The sequence below is a fragment of the Pezoporus flaviventris genome, unplaced genomic scaffold (assembly GCF_033815535.1).
Source record: "Pezoporus flaviventris isolate CSIRO_AGI_PZ_B2104156 unplaced genomic scaffold, CSIRO_AGI_Pfla_v1 ptg000011l, whole genome shotgun sequence".
NCBI classification, from domain to species: domain Eukaryota; kingdom Metazoa; phylum Chordata; class Aves; order Psittaciformes; family Psittacidae; genus Pezoporus; species Pezoporus flaviventris.
Window position 1 is genome coordinate 2,497,868 of NW_026892559.1, and position 19,065 is coordinate 2,516,932.

General features: G+C 46.9%; 1 protein-coding gene across 5 annotated transcripts in view; it reads right to left on the minus strand.

The window, feature by feature from the left end:
* Positions 1–567: 567 nt before the first annotated feature.
* CACNA1I (calcium voltage-gated channel subunit alpha1 I) overlaps positions 568–19,065 on the minus strand; it is a 151,766-nt gene continuing 133,268 nt past the window's right edge. For 2 of the 5 annotated variants that reach the window (XM_061450784.1, XM_061450786.1), the window contains exons 25-36: positions 18,631–18,782; positions 16,841–16,950; positions 16,105–16,238; positions 15,304–15,374; positions 12,413–12,491; positions 11,733–11,854; positions 10,649–10,987; positions 9,895–10,041; positions 5,863–5,979; positions 5,301–5,469; positions 4,226–4,422; positions 568–2,424 (exon numbers count right to left, since the gene is read on the minus strand). In XM_061450784.1, the coding sequence (XP_061306768.1) occupies positions 1,723–2,424; positions 4,226–4,422; positions 5,301–5,469; positions 5,863–5,979; positions 9,895–10,041; positions 10,649–10,987; positions 11,733–11,854; positions 12,413–12,491; positions 15,304–15,374; positions 16,105–16,238; positions 16,841–16,950; positions 18,631–18,782 (2,339 nt within the window). In that variant the 3' untranslated portion in view covers positions 568–1,722. The remainder of the gene's footprint in view (positions 2,425–4,225; positions 4,423–5,300; positions 5,470–5,862; positions 5,980–9,894; positions 10,042–10,648; positions 10,988–11,732; positions 11,855–12,412; positions 12,492–15,303; positions 15,375–16,104; positions 16,239–16,840; positions 16,951–18,630; positions 18,783–19,065) is intronic. The other 3 variants (XM_061450785.1, XM_061450788.1, XM_061450787.1) reach the window with 3 other exon arrangements.

Below are 19,065 nucleotides of genomic sequence, written 5' to 3' on the forward strand. Positions count from 1 at the left end.
CCTGGCCAGGAAGGAGACAAATGCAGTCACACTGCTGGAAAGGCATGGAGGGATGTAGCCTCCGGAGGCCCTTCTGCAACCACACCAGGAGAGGACCATGTCTGCTGGAGTGAATCCTGGATCCTGAGGCAGGTCGTGGTTCAAGGAGCTCATCTGCCCTCACCCTCCACATCACAGCCCTCCCCACTCACACTGCCCTGCAAGGCAGAGGCAAGGAGAGCTGCAGCTTTCCCTCTCCCCATCTCTCCAGCTGGTGAGCCAGTTAGCACGGACACAACACACATACTCATCCTTACATTTGCATGCACACACACATACACACACAGACCAATATTCCTTGTTCTCCATGTCCATGGTTGGCACTGAGCAGGACTTTGGTCCCAGCTACACTGATGCAAATCAGGAAAACACCAAAGGATGAAGGTGGTGCTGCAGAGGATGCAGACACACCACCGATCTGATGATGTCCTTGTAGGGTCTTTCCACTGGGACTCGGAACAGGGTTAGCCCTCAGCCGGGGACTGACTACATTTTGTATTGTTGAAGCCCCCTTTGCTTTTATTTATGTTTTTTAAATTCTAGGTTTTGTCTTCTTTTAATATATATATATATATAGCTATAGATACAAAAATAACAGATAGGTTTCTCTAGAGATGATTTTTGCACCTTTGGGCTTCTAAAATAAAATATCACAATTACTGCAAATGAAAGGGGGAAAAAATTCAGTTTCCTCTCCCCTTTTTACCTCTCCATCCCCTTCCACCCTTCCTCCGCTGCTCCAAATTTCCCCACATAGCTTGCAATCTTTTTTTCCCTTAGAAGTTTTCTTTCTTTGGAAAACGAAAAAGACAAAAACCAATAAAGCAACAACACAAATATGCCATATAGCCTCCATTCCCTCCTCCCACGAGCATACCCGCTGTGTTCACACATTCCCTTCAAAGCAAGGCTTTTCACCTCAAAACGTTTCCCGTGCTCCATGGCTGTTTGCTTTTCCCTGCTGCCGGGGCCAGGTTTTCACCTGCTGTAAATCAGCGTGAACCCACCTCAAGCCAGAGCTCTGCTGCTTTACACCAACAGGAGCGCACAACCGCGTTTTGCCAATTTACGCTCCACCTGAAGATATGGCCCGTGGATTTTAATGTTTGAAATGGAAACATGGACAGTGAGGAAGCTCCCAGAAACAGGCAAGGCAAACTCCAGACGCTCTTCCCTTGCTGTTCCACACTGCTTCCCTTCCCTTCGCCCCCACCCTCCCTGTTTGGCATAGCACCTCCTTCGGTCCCCATTTGCTTGTTCCTCCTTAGCACTTTCTGAAATTCATAATCTCTCAGTAAAAAAAATAAATAAATCGATCTCTATATATATGTATATGTATATAACTAAACAGCTGCCACGCAGCAGTCGCCTGGCCGGAGGGTCCTGTCCCGACCAGCCCCATGGCCTTTTCTTGTCACTATAGTCTCTGCGGTGATGGTCCAGGTCTTGCCCTCAGGCAGGACTGTTCCCGTATTGCTTGCACTCTCCCACGCCTCTGAGGTACGGTACCAGAGTATTTATTCTATATATATATATATTCATGTATATATATATATTTATATATTTTTGTTTGCCTGGTTCTTTTTCTTGCAAATCCTTTGGAATTGCTGCTGGTGAGAAGCCAGTGAAACACGCTTCCCCATACCAGCGGCCGAACGCTCCCTCCCTGTGCCCCAGGGACCCTCATCTGTTCCTCTTGCTGACTCCATCGCCCAGCTCCAGCTCAGATGAGAGCGGAGAACCACGGCTCCCCGTCCCCAGTCTGCCGGGGCCATCCGCCTCCTCTCCTTCTCCAGGCGAAGGGGTGTCCTTGCAGAAGTCCGTCACCCAGGAGGGCATTGAGAGGAAGCCCCGCGGGTCAACGGTGTAGAAGGGCTTGGCGTGGTGGGCAGCGGGACGGCGGGGCGAGAGGCTGGCGTGAAGGCTGCTGGTGCTGCTGCACTTCTTCACCAGCGTCAGCCCTGGCGGCGGGGGCGAGAACAGGGAGGTCAGCGAGAGGCTGCTGAGGGTCTCCGAGGGCTCGCTGTTGTTGCCACCCCCCCGCAGGCTGCTGCCCACCCCCTCCTCATCCGAGGGGTCCATGGAGTCGTGGTGAGTGCAGCCGGGGCTGGTGCTCCCGCCGCTGCTGTGGCTGCGCTGGTGGCGGCAGATGCTTCGCAGGCTGAAGAGCCCCCGGCCCCGCAGGCTCCGGTGGCGGGAGGCAGGGGAGAGGGGGGCTGCCAGGGGTCTTTGACTGGTGGCAGCTGGCACGGGGCACAAAGCCACCGGGAGGTCCAGGGTGCACTGGGGAGAGTCGCTGAGGTTGAGGCTGTCCTCCAGCGTGGTCTGCAGGCTGCCTGCCGAGCTGCTGCTGTGGCTGTCCAGAGAGGTGTCGCTCTCGGGGGCCTGGGGAGAAGGAGTGCAAATCATAGCTCTCAGGAACGGTATGGGCAAAGAGACTTTGCCTTTTTTATTTTATTTTTTTATTTATTTTATGTTTGGTTTTTTGTTTGTTGTTTTTTTTTTTTAGTGAAAATAAACCATAGGAAAAAAGGGAAAAAATCCAATTCCTCTCTCACTTTCCTCTGCTGGGGAGGGCACCTATAAACTACCTGACCAATGCTGCAAAGCACCAGCTCTGCAGCATGCCCAGGGGATTACCTTCTGGAGTATGAAAAAGGTTTCAATACTTTGAGCTCTGATGTCATTCTGCTCAAGGATGAATCTTTCCCTCCCATGTGAAACGCTCTACCAAAGGGAAGGAGTGCTGGGTCTGTGAGTTCTGCAGCCCCTGCTGCCAGGCTGTCTGTGACCACAGGTGGTCCAGAATGCAGCCGAGCTAAGGTTTCCGGCGGGTCCTCGCTCCCAGCTTCCCTGTGGATCCTGCCACACAGGCTGTGGACTCATCAAAGCTGTCAGGAAGTCAGGGGACTTCTGTACGCAGACCTCAGGCTTTGTATATAGACCTCCTCTCGTTAAAAAATCAGCAATATTTCAGAATGGAAAAGAGGCCTCATGGTTCTGACCAGCACTAGTGCAATGATGGTGTTTAGGGCAGAAAAGTGGGGTCCAAACAGCCTTTATTTCCATGTGTCAGAGGTCAGTTAAGCTGTATTTCAGTTGCTCCTAGGAAACTGGTATGCACTGTGAGATCATCACTGGGACACAGCATTGGGAATGGTGCACATAGGACTGGGAGCAGTCTCCTGAACCATAGCTATTCAATACCGTCTGTATCACATAATCAGAAGTGTAGCAATTTCTCCTTTACAACAGTTCAGTACTTTTGCCCCAGTGATACACCAGCTCCAGAGCCCCTTCTCTTCTTGTGTCAGAAGTTTCGACACCGCAACAATTTAGTGGTTGCAGCTTGAAGCTTAAATTTATTGTTGGTGAATTTATACACGTTTGTATTGTGCCAACGGTGTGTGTCACATAGAACTGGATAACATCTTTTAAATGTATTGTTTAGTTTGTCTGGAATAGACTGTCCCTGTACTCCTCAAATGGGAATTGTTCCTGGAGTATTTTCCATGAATAGTATCAGAGATCTCTATTGGACTTTCATCTCTGCCTCCTCTGCTCTTCAGAGACACTCAGTCTTCCCTAAACACTTTTATTCTTCTCTCTTGTTAGCAAGAAATAGCTACCTTTTTAGAAAGAGACAGCACTTTTCTGGGATGTAAGAGCTAAGAGGGCTGGGGAAAATAGCAAGCTCAAGGATGTAGTGTGTGGATGTGGCATGAAGGTCTGTGGAGGAGGCAGGTGGGGAGAAGCCTATTCCAACCAAAGTGTGTGATCTGGAGTCACGGCGCTAAGAGGCTGTCATCTCCCTCACTCACACTGCAGCTGCTGTGCATGCAGGTGTCTGCAGCACACGTGGTGCAGGGGACCTAGGAGAGAGCTAAAAGTTGATGTGATTTTGTCTTCATGTAGGGCTGCAGCTGTCAAACCACTTTTTGATGCAAAGCAGAAGAATATACAATTTCAGGTGGTGAGAGCTATACAACACCGCTTTGCTATACAACCCTCTCTACTCCCTAGTCATCCTGCACTCTGCAGCCCACTGTGCTCCTCCAACAAGTTAGATCCAGGTTGCCCAGCCCATGACTACAGCTGCTTCTCTTCTTCCTCTCCTTCCTTCCCCTCTATTTGGGTATGCTGTGAAGATCAACCTTCCCTAGCAGAGGAAAGTGGAAGCCCTCACCTGATGAAGAAGTGTACAGTTCACACTCGGAGATCTCAGTGATGCCCAGGATCCTTGCAGAGAGATCTTAGGAAGGTTGTGTGTACATGAGACTTTCTCAGGACCTGTTTGGTTGGCAGAGACAGCTGGGTGAAAAAATTCTGGTGGTACTGGTAACACTGGGCAAGATGCACCTGCAGAGAAGGGGCTGGGAGGGACTGACAAAGCACCAAAAGAAATGGGGGGGAGAACAAAAACAGAAAGAAAAAAATTAACTTGAAGAGTCCTCCAATTTGATTTGGTGCCCGCATTGCTACAAGTCCTACAAGTGCAATGTTTGCAGGATTTCAGTAACACACACTCCTGGCCAAAAAGCCTCAGTCTAGTGTTCACTCCGTGGACTCAACTTTCTATGGAGGGACCAAAACCTACACCAGACCAGGAAGATTTACGCAGCTCAGAGCCATAAGGCAAGAGCTCAGCTTGCCTCTCCTGTCGCTGCTCTCACAGAGAAATACTGAGCTTTAAGGCCTTGATTCCACTATGTATCACTGCTAGAGGACTTTCATCCCAGACCCTGAAAGGCAAGGGATGAAGTGAGATGTATAAACTAGTAGCCTGGGGAACCTGGAACCAACAGAGGCCAAAGAATGTTCTAGGGCAGAAGTGGAACACCTCCATTAAGAGCAGACATGTATTACATGTTCCCTGAGCCTGTACCTGAGGAACCTGGTCTCAGGGCACAGCAATGTTTTACCAGGCCAAGTGAGCACAGTTCACCCACTTGATGTGTCAGGAGAGTCTGTCCCCACTCTTCTCTGACCGTGCATGTGTGCACTACTGTGAATGGGAATCAGCCCTTTCACGACACTTCACATAGGAAAGTCTGAGGGAGGATATAAGATCTAGCAGAAAAAGAAGGAACTGCTCCTCACCCCATTCCTGGAGACTGGCAAACTGAAAGCTAATTCCTGGTTAGTGTAACCCCATGTCACATTAGCTCCATTTCTGGCAGGGGAGAGGCAGGAGAAACGCAGAGGAGCTGAACCAACCCACACTTCCAGCAGGCATGGAGAGCAATCAGAGCTGTGCTCACCTTTGGTACTTTCATGCTTTAGCCAAGACTGGACTGAGTTGAAAGGAGCTTTCTCCATTTCACACAGGTAACTGTCTGGGTTTGTAGAACCATCTGCACTGGATAACGGCAGCAGGCATTCCCCCACATTGCCTACTCCATTGGAGTCAGGGCTGTCCTGGCCATCCTGCTGGAAGAAATGTGAGGACAAAGCACTGTGACATTTAATGGTGGACAACAAAGCAGACTTGTCAAAGCCTCAGGAAGGGCTGATTCTGAAGATCTAGCCCTAGGCTGATCCTTTGAGCTAGCCAAGATGCTTAGGTTTCCAGTCCAAATCCCCTATATTTAGGTTCATTTAGAGGAAGTTACTGACAGTAGTGAAGAGAACTTTCAAGAACATACATAATTTTTTTCTCCTCAAAAGCTTCTCCACAATACGACTTTATGGAGAAGCTCTTGAAAAATGACCAGAATTTATATTCCTCAGCAGGTACACTTGGATGAATACAGAGCACTTCAAATGAGCACGGGCAGAAATATAGCGCATAGTGCAATATCCCCATGACTGCCTGGGGCTAACCTTGGTGTCCTTAGGGCTCAGCTGAGAAGTGCTGCGATTGTCTGACTCATCTCCTAGAAGGATGGAAGAGGACTTGTCTGAGTTGAGAGACAATGCTTCTATTTCGGCCAGCTGGACCTGCAGGAAGGGAAAGGAGCTGTCACAGATCATATCTGGCATCCACGTTTCAAGCTGTCACATTGTTTATGGTGGGTAAGTGAGAGCCTGTAGACCTGAGATCAATTTTAGGTTATATTACTAACATACATACATAAATACATCTTTAAATGTTTTCTATATATACACACACATATATGTATATATATGTTATATACATCAGGTACTGCTCAACCCAAATCTGGGCTGGGCAGGAAAATCCACTTTTCAGGGAAAGTTGAACATATGATCTGCAAGCAGCCCACCACCAGTCCATGCTCCTCTAGTGCTAGAATTGGAAGAAGGAGTCATCCTGTGTCTGTCCCAGCAATACAGCTGGCACGAGGCCCTGCAACTAAAGCCAGGCAGGGAGAAGGCTCCCTCAGGCAGGTGACATGGCACCTGCTCCGCTGAGGGATGAGAAGTGGGACCTCTCTCTGAAGATGCCATGGACGGCCCTGCATAAACATGAAGGTTCTTTCATTCCATGGATAGTCATGCCTCTTGCAGTCCATGCCAGTATCATGCTTTTCATATTCTCTTACCTTCATCACCCTCCAGCTCCCTGTGTCTTCCCTCACCTCTAACCTACCCAAGAGCTCAGCTAACACCATCTCCCATCCTGATCTCCACCCTTAAATTCACCCCTCCTGCACAGTCATACTTGTGCTGTCTTGCTTTCTGAAACCAAATCTGACCACTGCATCTTTCTCAGACTTGAGCCTCAGCTCTGCTCCAGTCCTATGCCTGACTTTGTTTGATCCTTTGGCCTCTTTAATACCACATGTGCCCCTCTTCCATCCTCTTTCTTCCAAGCTTTCAGTTCCCCTCTACCTGGCATCTTTTCCCCACAAAGCCTGAAAAGCATATCTGTTTTTCTAGTTGCCTAAGCAGCTGCTCTGTCCCTTCTGTGCTTGGCTTTCTGTCCCACCAGTTCCCAACACCAGCACCTGACTCTCAAGAGCTATATTTGAGGTTGTCTCAGTCAGGACAGCCTGCTTCCTGGCTATTTATCTTCTTCTCCCTTGTATTTATGTTTGCAAGAGGCGGGTACAGCTTTTGTGCTGTAAGAGCAGGTAGAAAGTTTGGAGAGATGACCCTTTCGAGTTGGGAGTTTAGTGGCTTGTGCCAATGCCAGAGATGGAAGAGGGAAAAGGTCTCCATTTGAGGGATAATGCACTTTGAATAAACAGGACGGAGAAACAGATCTGGATCTAAATACAGGGCACAAATGACATCCTTATTTGGGATATTATTCTGACACAGGAACATGGTGCTGTGAAGAGAGCCCAAAGCCAACAACTGCTGCTCAGAGAATGGGCGCACTGGAGAGCCCAAACAAAGTTATGTGAATTACACGAAACAGCCACCAGTCAACAACTACTTGCATAGAGAAACACAGTCTTCGTTAAGTCCCACTTAGTGTGCATACTCATCCACTACTCTCCTAAGTGCTCATTACACCAGAACAGCCTTATAGCTGTACTTGTAGAGACACCAGCACGAAATGCGGTAACATCTGCAACTACCTTCTCCACCCATAAAAAAGAGTTTCAACAAAAGCCAGAATAGTCTGCTCTTCACTGAACCAGTTGTTTGCAAATCCTGGCCACTACACAAAAAAGCACAATCAACAAAGTCATGGAGAGATAAACTACATGTGTGGAAACATGGTTCACTCACTGACAAGCTCCTACCACTGGCTAAACTCAGCCACCAATACACAGATGTCTGTCAAATAGCCCAAGAGTGAAAGGATAGTGATGACAAGAAAAGAGGTTAGTGGCATGAAAAAAAGATGTTTAGTTCTTATAGCTTCTCTACTGAAGAATGTTCAATGTTGTGTCCATCCACTGTGCTCAGCATCTTGATGGTTTAAAGTACAAGCGAAATGGGAGTAAACATTTTTGGCCAATATGTGTTTTTTTGTCACCAGAGTGATTCAGCAGGCAGCAAACACACTATTTAATTGGAACACACATGCACTGAATAGCACTGCATAAAAACTGTTTTGCCTATACAACTTGCTGTTGATTGCTTCTGAGATAGTAAAATTCCTTCTGTGTGTATAATGCACATTCGGATACGTTGACATACCAGAGTACGCTCTAGTTTAATAACTACATGCACTGCTGGTGTTAGTTCTGAGACTAGCTTGACTAGCTTAGCCTAGCTGTGACTCCATGTAGAGATTTCCTATTGAATTTTCCTCAATGTTTTTTATATTATGAAACATTAAGAAAAAGTTGTAATCAACCATGACTTAAAATCCAGAGCTGCAGTTTTTATTCATACGATCAGAAATGAAATATATGATCAGAAACATCTACGTTTTACTACTACAGTTATTCATGCAGATACAGATAATTTCTTCTCAATTCCACATCTTAGATGTGTTGAAGTATTAGTTTTGAAAAATAATTTATGGCTCTATAACAGCTAGTGGAAAATATGATCTAAGAATAATTCTTTGGTTGTGATTATTCTGTTAAAGTCTTCACTGTGGCTGTGGGGGCTGTCTAGTTTCCTTGCTGGGAAGGTAGGAAAATCTGTTGTTGTCTTAACTCCTAGGCAGGGTACTGAAGACTATGTGAAAGCTTTTCAAATGCAGCAAACTAGTTGCAAATGACTTAACTTGGGAGTAATTATTGTGGAGTGCCTTAGAAGACCTGATTTTCTGAGAAGGTTGAGCACCAAATGCTGAACCTAAGGAAAGCGATGGAAATTGTAGTTAATTGAAACCTAGTTATTTGGCTTCACTAATGCAGCATCCATTTGCGAAGTGTTGCAATACAGATAAACTGCAGCAATATTCTCCATTTGATGCTTTCAAAGGGACAAGCAGATAGCTGAAAGGCTGAAAAAAAATACAGCATCAGAACTAGGCATCTGAAGCCAAAGAAAATATTGTTTTCTTCAAACATGGACAGAATAATCTGCCAATGAGAGCTCTTTTCCAAGTTTCCTCGTTTCTTTACAAGCAAAAGCAACATATCAAGTTAGCTATGGGGAAGGAGGCAGTTAAGATTGCCACTGATGTACCAATTTACTGTCAGATGAGCCACAATCATAGCACTTAAATACAATAAAATTATTGCAAAACCAAAATGAATTCTGCTACTCACCTAACTTCTCCCAGACTTTGCTCTAAAAATTTCACAACCAGAAAATACTGATTGCTTAGGAAGTAGTTTTCCAAACACCTACTAACTTTAGGAACACAAGTCCAAGCCATTTGGTGTCCTGCTTTTAGCAACAACTCATTTGTCAGCTAACAGGTTCTACATCAGAAGTGAGTCTCAAACTTCCTCAGTGGGACCATTTTTATTTAGTTTTCGCTCAAACTAATTAACTGGGTTTCACCACACACCAATTCTTGCTCACAGACGGTGACTCTTCAACAAGACATTTAAGCATGTGCTTAATTCATTGACCTCAACAGGGAATAAGCTAGCACATGTTTAAAATGAAGACAAAACACATGCTTGAATCTTCCACTGAATTGCCTCCAAGTGCTGTCATTGGGGTGAGATACTTTCACTCCTTCATTCAATAGGAGCTTGAACCTCTGCTTTTCTTGCTGAACTGAACACAACAAGAGCTGCCAGGATGCCTTCATAGTCGCTTCTCTACAGCTTAATCAGTCCCTCCTGATTCCTGTGTCCTGTCACATCTCACCTCTCCATCATGTCAAACATTCCCCTGCAGCTAAGGAGGGCAGGCCTGTGCTAGAGGCAGTATCAGCAATTCATGACAGATGACAAACACAGGTCAACAAGCTCTCTGTCTACACAATCTACAGCCAGGAGCACACATCAGATGACCTGCGGGCATGTAGGTGTGGGTGTGCAGGTCTTGGGGGGACAGTCCCCTCACGCATCCTCGCACGCAGGTTACCTCTTGCTTGTCATGGTTACACTTCTCGCACATGGCCGGCGAGGAGTAATGATGGAAGACGGAGCCCGATAGGTTATCGATGATCATTAACTCCCCGTCGAAGGAGTCCTTAATAATTAAAGAGACACTGTCCAGCCATAAGTTCTCCTAGGGGACAAGAAAGGGGGGAGGATGGGAGAGATCATTTTAAGAATGCCGAGCTTTTTTCTTCAAAGTTTCATGTGAATTTGGGGCTGGGTTCTCCACCCTGACTCATCTGGAACAGCACCTTGTTCTGCACAGGGTCACTGGGGAAGCGTTTGCTCCTTAAGCTGTGTAAAGGTGCCAGAGTTGAATGCAAAAAAAGGAAGGAGGGACTGTCTTCACTCACTGTCAGTGCACCACAGCACTGCTCACGCCTCCTCTCCAGCTCTGCTGGAGAGCCTCACTCTTGATCTGACATTTCTCCTGTTCTCTTCTCCTGAGCTCCCCTCTCAAATTTGCTTCCTAACACACCTTTAACTGATCTGCTCCATTCCTCCTCTGCTGGCCCTCAGGTTCCTACACCATGATGACATTAAACAGGACCCACTGCTGTCACAGCCTTGTTCCCACATGATGCTACCACTCAAAAGTCTACCACTGAAAGCAAACCTCTTACCCTGAGGTGGAAGCATCTATCTGCTACTGCTAACCCTTCAGTCATCTAGGCTGCCTAGCTTCTCCCCACAGCTACTTGCTACAGTCTAGTTGGTAAGCTCAAAGGTTTACTCACCTGTGCTGGAGAGTAACACCTCATGCACAGACGTCCTTCAGGATCTGTTTTCCCACCGCCTCCTCCTGTTCCTGCTCCTTTTCCCTGTCCTGAATTTGGGGAGCCTGACTTGCGGGAGCACAGCCCATGTGTAAATTCCAGCTCAATCTCAGCATCCATCTCTGCGTCCTCCTGGGCTTCCTTGTTGCTGTCATCAAGATGTTTCATGAGCACAGCTACCACCACATTGATGAGGACAAACTGGGCTGTGAGCACAAAGCTGACAAAGTACAGTGGGGAGATGAACTGCAGGTTGCTGAGGCAGCTCCGGTCATCGTGGCTGCAGTCACGCAAAGTATCCTTGAGGGGAAGTTGAGTTTGAGAGGGAACGATGGAAGGAAGGAAGGACTAAAGTAAGAATACAAACTTTGCTGCCCTTTCTGCCAAAAAACACTGATGCCCATAGAAAGAACAAGGTGAGCTTTCCCATCATCCCACACCCTCTGGGATCATAAGGTCTTCAAAGAAACTGGGATACTATCTGACCATGTGTTTTCTGCTTCAGAGTAAATACACACAAAAGTGTACAGAGAAAACTACTTCCAGACCATCACATGTTGCTGCCACTGTAACCCCACACATGTGAACAAGAACAAAAATGAGCCATCTGGGACTGCCTTCTCTCATCCAGACTCAAAAGCACAGTATGTGATCAAAGAACTTTCCTCTCTGTATGTCCTTTGAAGGATGTAAGTTTTTATTTTGGATTGCCCCAGTAGCTCTGCAGATGGGCCCCATGTTCACTGCATCTACATTCAGCTTTGGTAATAGGCCTTATGATAGTGGATGTTCCCTCTCAGCCTGGCCAGCCTTCTTATTCCTTCTAAGAAGGATTTGCACTATTCTCAGCCAGATGACTGGCTAGAGGACTAGATGAGTCCAAGATCTGAGTTACCATGGTGGGGAGGGAGATCCTGGCCCAAGCAGGACCTTATCTAGCAACCCAGCTTCTTTGCTCCTTCTCTTTTCTAGCCCAAGCACTTCTGAACATCAGAATTTCTCCTTCCCCACAGTAAGGACATCCACACCCCTGAGGCCCAGTTACCTTCATGATTCCGTTCCAGTTGTCACCTGTGGACACCTGGAAGAGTGTGAGGAAGGCCATCCCGAAGTTCTCAAAGGTGGCATGACGGCTCATGCCCTCACAGGGGTTCTCATCATTGCATACTGAAAGGAAGGGGATAGCAGCTATCAGTGGAGGACACAATGCCAGCCCTGAGATCAATAGCAGGAGCTTCAGGATTCTCACAGCCTGGAGACCTCAGGTAATGGCATCAGCACCCTGCCCAACAGTTGGTCTTTTGCAGAGCAATGCAAAAAAATCCCTGATGGTCCAGCCCCAGGATCCCAGACAGTGTAATTCAGCTGCTCAGGGGTATCCTCCCAACCTGTCATTGTACTGCCTTTCTTCTTGATCTATGTTCCATGGCAAGAGATGTAAATAAACTTTCCCTGAGTTTTTCTTGTACTCTTGAAGGCAGTATCAAGGCAGGTAGTGCAGAAAAAGCAAAAGTTTAAGAATGCAAGAGAAGCCAGACACTGCCTTTGTTTTGTTAGGCCAATAATTATTTAGAGGGAAATTTGTTTTATATCAATTATGCATAAGGGAGAATAAAGGCCACCAAGTAATTCAGTACCTTTATTGAATGAGTACTGATTTTGAGAAACCTTAGCTTCCCAGCAGGCCTGTAGCTAACACTGGAACATGGTCTGCTTGAGACTTACCCAGTTTTCCAAAGAGCTCCACTCCTAGAGCAGCGTAGATGAAAAAGAGGAGCATGAAAAGGAGTCCAAGGTTTCCCACCTGAAAGCAAATGGCACAGTCAGCCTACCCCAAAGCCTGTTTCATCTGTATAGGGAAGTGTTTTTAATCTTTCAAAGCCTGGAGAGAACAGCAGCAAATTGCCAGTGTACGAAATTTGGCCAAACAATTCCTCAGCACTTGGGAAATCACCAGTGGTGGCACCAGTTGCAACTGGACTTGAAGGATGCTCTTTTCCCAGTTGTCTCCACACCAGCACAAGCTGGTCAGGGCTGACTAAAGTGTGCAGCATCTGGGCCAGGTAAAGACAAGCACATTGGTGCAGGGGCACAGAAGGTGAAGCCAGTCTGGCTGAGTGAAGGACAAGCTGCGGATTACAGCACACATACATGACTTGCAGTGCTACATGCTCCACCAAAACTGCCTAAGTCCCCTGAAGTTATGCTCATGTGAAAAGTGCAACAGAAGTGCTCCAAAGAGACAGTGACACCAGCTCCTGCTATGAACCAGGCAGAGCATGGTGGGGCAAGGCACCAGCTACGCATGGAGGTTACAGCAGTGCTTTTAAAAGGAGTAGGGAGGAGGGAAGGAAGGAGGGTAAAGAGGCACTCTTGAAATGTGTGGAGAAGAGAGGAGACTGGAGGAGTCAAGAAGCAGAGCTTCCTTTGCATCTCATGAATAATAGGTGAAAGTCTGATTTCTGGGCTTCCAACAGCTGCTGTTTGTAAACCTCCCCCCCAAAGCAAGGATTGCTGCTTTGTGGTGCATAAAGGCAGCAGTGCACAAACAATATGGGCACTGTCCCCAGGTTCTCACTCTCCCAAATCACTGCCTGCCTCTGAATCTCCGGCCTCTCAGCATGTGGGGCAGCCAGGGGCAGCAGGAGGGGGTTTTGCAGGAGGCAGGCTGAACAGTAACAGAAAATGGAAGTAATGGTTAGCACACTGTTGGTGGAGCAATAGGAGGCAGAGAAAAATTGAGGACCTAAGAGGTATATGGGTGGTTTTGAAGAACTGAACAGTGTCTGGTCATTGTCTGAATGCATGTAGTCATTGTGCCTGTGTTAGGATCATTCACTTCAGGAGTCTAATTTAGTCATTTTAACCGCTGTGCCATCCAAATTCAGGAGAAAGATAAATGACTCAGCCTAGGACCAGAGCAGATCTCCAAGGCTTGATCTGAGGTCCCAGGTGTGCTTTTTGCCATTCTGAGCAAAACCCTTCACTGCCTGATGACTCAGTTTCTCCATCTTCATGACAGGGATATGAACATTTCCTGCTTTCTTCTTTATTCTCTGTATTTTGGGGGTAGAAGTTGGGTCTCATCATTTTAGTGCAATTACACTGCAAAGTCCTCTTACCAACGGCAAGCCAGCTCTTATTATCTGTATGCATTTATCTGGGTTGCAGAATAAACATGCCACAGACGTGCAGATGCTGGATCTGGAGACCTGCTCCGGACTCGAGACCTGCTCAAGTTACAGATCCTCACCTGAGAAAAATCAGCTTTTGTGGCTCCTGGAACAGAAAAGAGCCAGGTGCAAAGGATCTGCATTGATGGAACTAATAAACATTACTGGCCCAAAGCTGCCTGCTGTAAGAACACCCTTAATCTCCTGTTCCTTCATTGCCCAGTGTATCTTAGCCCCCAACTATCCTGGATGATAATATTATTATATATCCTGCATATGAATTATGTAATTATTATTTTTATACAAAACCACAAATTATTATTGTGTAATAAAAGACATGGGAGATGAGAGCTCAGGATCCATAAAAGATTACAGTGGTTTCCCCTTGCTTTTGCACCATGAGATTTGTCTAATTCAGATTGACATTTATTGTCACCAACATCAGAAGTAAACTCCTTGGGTAACTCCTCATGCTGTTTTCAGATTGATTCTCAGCTCTGCATCACTCCTTGAGACTGGCACATTAACTGATAAATCAACTGACTAATGCTTGTGCATTTTGATATCATGCAATATAGCTGTTTGCTTGGGGTCTGCCAGGGGAATGGTCTGATATATGATCAGTAGAGCCACTTGGTACCATTACTCCTCGCTTAACAATTCTCTCTCAAGGATGCAGAAGGAAGGGGACCAGTTTCCCTGGCTGTTCATCCATCACAGAGGATCCTCACAATGGGCTTGAAGCCTGTGTAAAGCACCATGTCAGCATCTCATTCGGGAACAGCTGCCTCTCACAGCTCATGAAATCCTTCTGTCTAGCTGTCTTGCAGTAGACACTTAACTGCCGGCTGCGTGAGCCACAACAGAGCGCGTCACTGCTTCTCATACATGAGAGGCTCAGAAACACAAAGGGATCCAGGAGGATAAAGGAAGAAAGTAGAAAGGCAGAGGCATTGGCTAAGAAAAGGAGTGACAGGAGTGCGAATGAAAGAGAGGGAAGGAAAGGGAGCACATGCCGGAAAGGGAGATAGGGGCAGAAACACAAAGACATCTTTTCCTCCTGAAATGGCTGCCAGTCACTCTTCCCTTTTTATGGGGAGGAGAAAGAGAGGCTGGGGACTAGCCCTAAGCAGTTAGACACTAGCTACATGTGATGGGAAAAACAAAATCTGCCCTTAACCAGGAATCAAGCTTTGTATCATTCACCCACTGGAGAACAGAGATGAGAGGTGAGCTGTACCCCTGTGTTTGACATGATAACCTGGACAACACCTATCTGAAGAGAGATGTATCTCTATGAACAACATGAAAACTCGGACAAACAACCTTCAGGAAGTTGCCTGCACAACACAGTAGACACCACCTCTGAGCCTCCGCAAGAATCAACCCTTCTGAAGAAGGGTGCAGAAAACGAGAGTGTTTAGGAGAGCTGGTCTGTTTTACCTGTGGCAGAGCTTGAACAACTGTATCCAGCAGCGCTCGCATTCCTGTGGCCATCTTCAGCAGCTTCAGGACTGCCACAACAAGCACAAGACAAGTGTCACTCAGGCTGAGCTCAGGAGGTCCATCCTTTGTGTGACTTACTAATAGCACACTGTCTTCCCTTGCCCTAGAATAAGCTGATTGTACCCCTTTAGCTCCTTTCTCCCTTCTTTTGACTCTACAGCCCTGGTGGTTCTTTCTCCTCCAGTCCACCTCTTTCTTACTAATTGCTGTTTCTTCCACCCATGCCTATCGGGCTTCCTTTGCTTTATCCACAGTCTGGTCAAGAGCCCTCTTTTTTACAGAAATATGTATCACACAGTTCTCCCTCTGCGCTGATTTCATCACTTTCTCTTCTACCAGCTATCAACTCTTAAGGCAGCTTAGCACACCTTTACCACCACCAGGAAGATTCTGTCCCCTCCCTGAGCAAACTTCAACCTGCTTGGTGACCCCTTCTCCAAACACCACTTCCATACTTGCCCCATAAAAGAATAACAGGGAAAGTTCAGCTCTCACATGATCTGCTCGCCCTCCTGGTCATTCAAGTCCTGTTAAAATCACTGCCTCCAAATGCCTGGCTAAGGGAAATCAGAAAGCCTTAGCCTCTAGGCAGTCCTTTGCCACATCCGCTGCCTGCCTCCCTCCAAGGGCTAGAGACAGGGTGAGCCCTGACTCTACAGCCACTGTTCAATGAGTCATGGCACCAAGTCCCACTCCACAGCCACCTACACCCCTGCCTCTGACCAGCGTCTTTCTCACCCCGTGCAATACGCAGCACCCTCATGATCCGGATGATAGTGGGGTTAATTGGGAGAGCAGCATTGATTTCAATCTCTTCCAGTGTGATGCCCATGACAGATAGCAGCACAATGGCCAGATCTAGCTGGTTCCACCTTAAGAAATAAAAATTAAGAGAATAAAGGAAGATGGAGCTTTTCCATTTCTCTAAAAAAGAAAGTGAATTGTCTTCACTTCAGCCTAAATATTTCTTTACACATGAGTTCAATGCCCCACTCTGAGTCAGCCTGTACAGGCTTTTGCAGACAAACAGAGATTCACTTTGCACACCCCATGAGCAGCCAGAGGCAAGCCAGCGTGATCTGAAAGCATGGAGCTGTGTTACTATGGTGCTATGCTTTGACTAATGGGCTCAGCTTTTTACAGCTTTACTACCTCGAATCAGCTTCCTTATATACGTTCTGCTTCAGCATGCGCCCAGTTTGCCTCAAGCTAAGGAAAAAATGGCTCTGTCTAACCCCACCTCCGTTGCTTTCTAGCCTAACCAGCAGGCGCCAACCAAAAGGCAATTTTTGGACAACTCTTACTATGGTCTAGGCAATGCAGCTCATGTGGGCTGACTCTAGGTCAATGCTGTGCAGAACTGAGAGCCAGTCAGGGCACTTATTCCAACTCGCACTCCGGATAGGGCTCCATCCTCAAAGCCACTGCAAACCCAGTTGTCCCACAGCCGCAGCTGACATAAGCCCCTGCTCACCTGTCTTTGAAGAATCGCCGCAGACCGAATGCCACCAGCTTGAGGACTGCCTCAAAGACAAAGACAGTGGTGAACAGGTAGTTGCAGTACTTGAGGGCGGTCTCCAGGGACTGCCAACAGAAAGAAAGGGAAAAGAATAAGGCAAAAGCAACATCAAGCACATAACTTCTGGGGGGACTCTCCTGAGTGCCAGGAATTCATTAGGAGATGTGGAAGCTGTCCCATGCCTCCCACCTATTTGAATGTGGAGGTTGCCAACTAAGGGCAACTGCCAGCTGTCTCCTCTGCCCCATGTTGTCCTCAGGATCTGTTCTTGCTCCTTTCTCCTGTACTGCTCAGCATAACAGGGAGGAGGAAGCTATTGCCAGGGGAATCCACCAAGTACCATCAGCATCCTCTGCCATTAGTTCATGACAACTGGATGACACCATGTTAACAGCACTGACATAGCTATCAACTAGGAGTGAGGCACAAAGATTACTCCAGCTGTGGATACATGTCATCTCTGATGGGAGGAAACCCCTCTGTGCCTTGGTCTGGGGCAGGTATATGTCCTATCTCTTAGCTGTTGGGCTTCTCGTTCCTTTATGTGCTGCCCCTTCTCCACCACCAAGGGCCAGTGTGAGCAGTGGGCAGTATTTGGTGGCACTTTCTACTAGAAGGGATTGAAGAGCTTTGGGAAGATTCCTTAGCAGAGACTGACAGCAGGCTGGCATGGCTGGACCTGCATTCCAGGGAAAAGAGCTGAGGAGTAATGAAAAGGAGTGACTTGTTCAGAAACAGAAGCCTGATGTGAGGATGGTAACAGATAACAGTTGAGAGTTCCTGCAGAGGAAAACTGGGCACCATCAAGGGCAAGATAAAAGCTGGGCAGTTGGGCAAGATGGGCAAGAAACAGAGGAGACTGGCAGTAGATTTGAATGAGGACAGGCAGATTCAGTTCTTGATCAAAGCCTGAACTACCTTGGATAGCACCTGCTCGCACATGAGAACTGTCACCTAAACCAAGGGTCTCCTGAAGCAAAAACTACCACCGGACAGATACCATGATGAATACTTTGTCTACATATTGAGGCAGAAACCTCCTTTGACATGTAGAGAATACATTCTTTTTCCATCAAAAGCATCTATATCTTTGCCAGGAGCACTGGGAGGTACATGGTCTTCCCCAGCCAAAAAAGTACAAAATTTATTTGGCCTTCAAGGCTCTTTACTGGGAATCACACCCTGCAGCTGAAAGAAGCTCTGCTCAGCACTTTGGTCCTGCAGCTTCTCTTACGGAACAAAGGTGGCTTGGTGAAGACATCTCATCCCATGACCCGCAACCAGCCACCCTAGTACCCTCAGCTCAGGCCATATGATACTAACGTTTGGAAATCTGATGCAAAACCTGGAGCTCCCAGGACACTGCTGCTTCCATCACTCCTCTTGTTAGAATCCAGGGAACAGAAAAAGCAGACCAGGCAGCTAAATTTGGATGACCCACATATCCCATCAATAGAATATAAAGCGCAGAGACTTAATTGCACCATGCTTTCTAGGGGCCCGACTCTTGCTTAGATGCCTTCTCACTATTAATTTTAATGGATAACAAGTTTTTGAGTAGGGGCTATCTTTATTCATACATATGAAACTCTTCACATAACCTGACCTACTAGATTAAATCCTGCAACTCTTAACAGCATTTTTAGAGGCACTCAAGTGACCTACCTATGCTGGTGGTTATCAGGCAGCAGTTGCAAAACAACATAATAACTAGAGGCAGGGCTTATCTCCATGATCTCACTCACCACAGGCTGGTTGTAGTGCTCCAAGGACATAGTGACCACGTTGAGGCAGATGATGAAAGTGATGAAGATGTCCAGATAGTGGCTGGTGCAGACCGAATGAATAAGGAGGCGTATGGGGCAGTAGGTAGCATAGTACGGCAAACGCTGCGCCTCTTCAGTGGAAAGAGGGAGATGGGCAGAGTTAGGAAGAAATTGGAAGAAAGAGAGAAACACTGATGAGGAAGCAGGCATAAGAGTGGTAATAGGTGTTGAAAGGAAAGGGAATAAAGGTGGGATAGAGAAAGAACAGAAAAGGATAGGTAAAATATAGGGGACACAGGAAGGAGGGAAAAAAGTGCAAAAAAAAAAGAGAAAAGTAGAAGTGGGGAAAAAGAAGTCGAAAAAGGACAAGGAAAAGAATGCTAGAAGGAAAATCTGTTAGTCTATGTTCGTGGG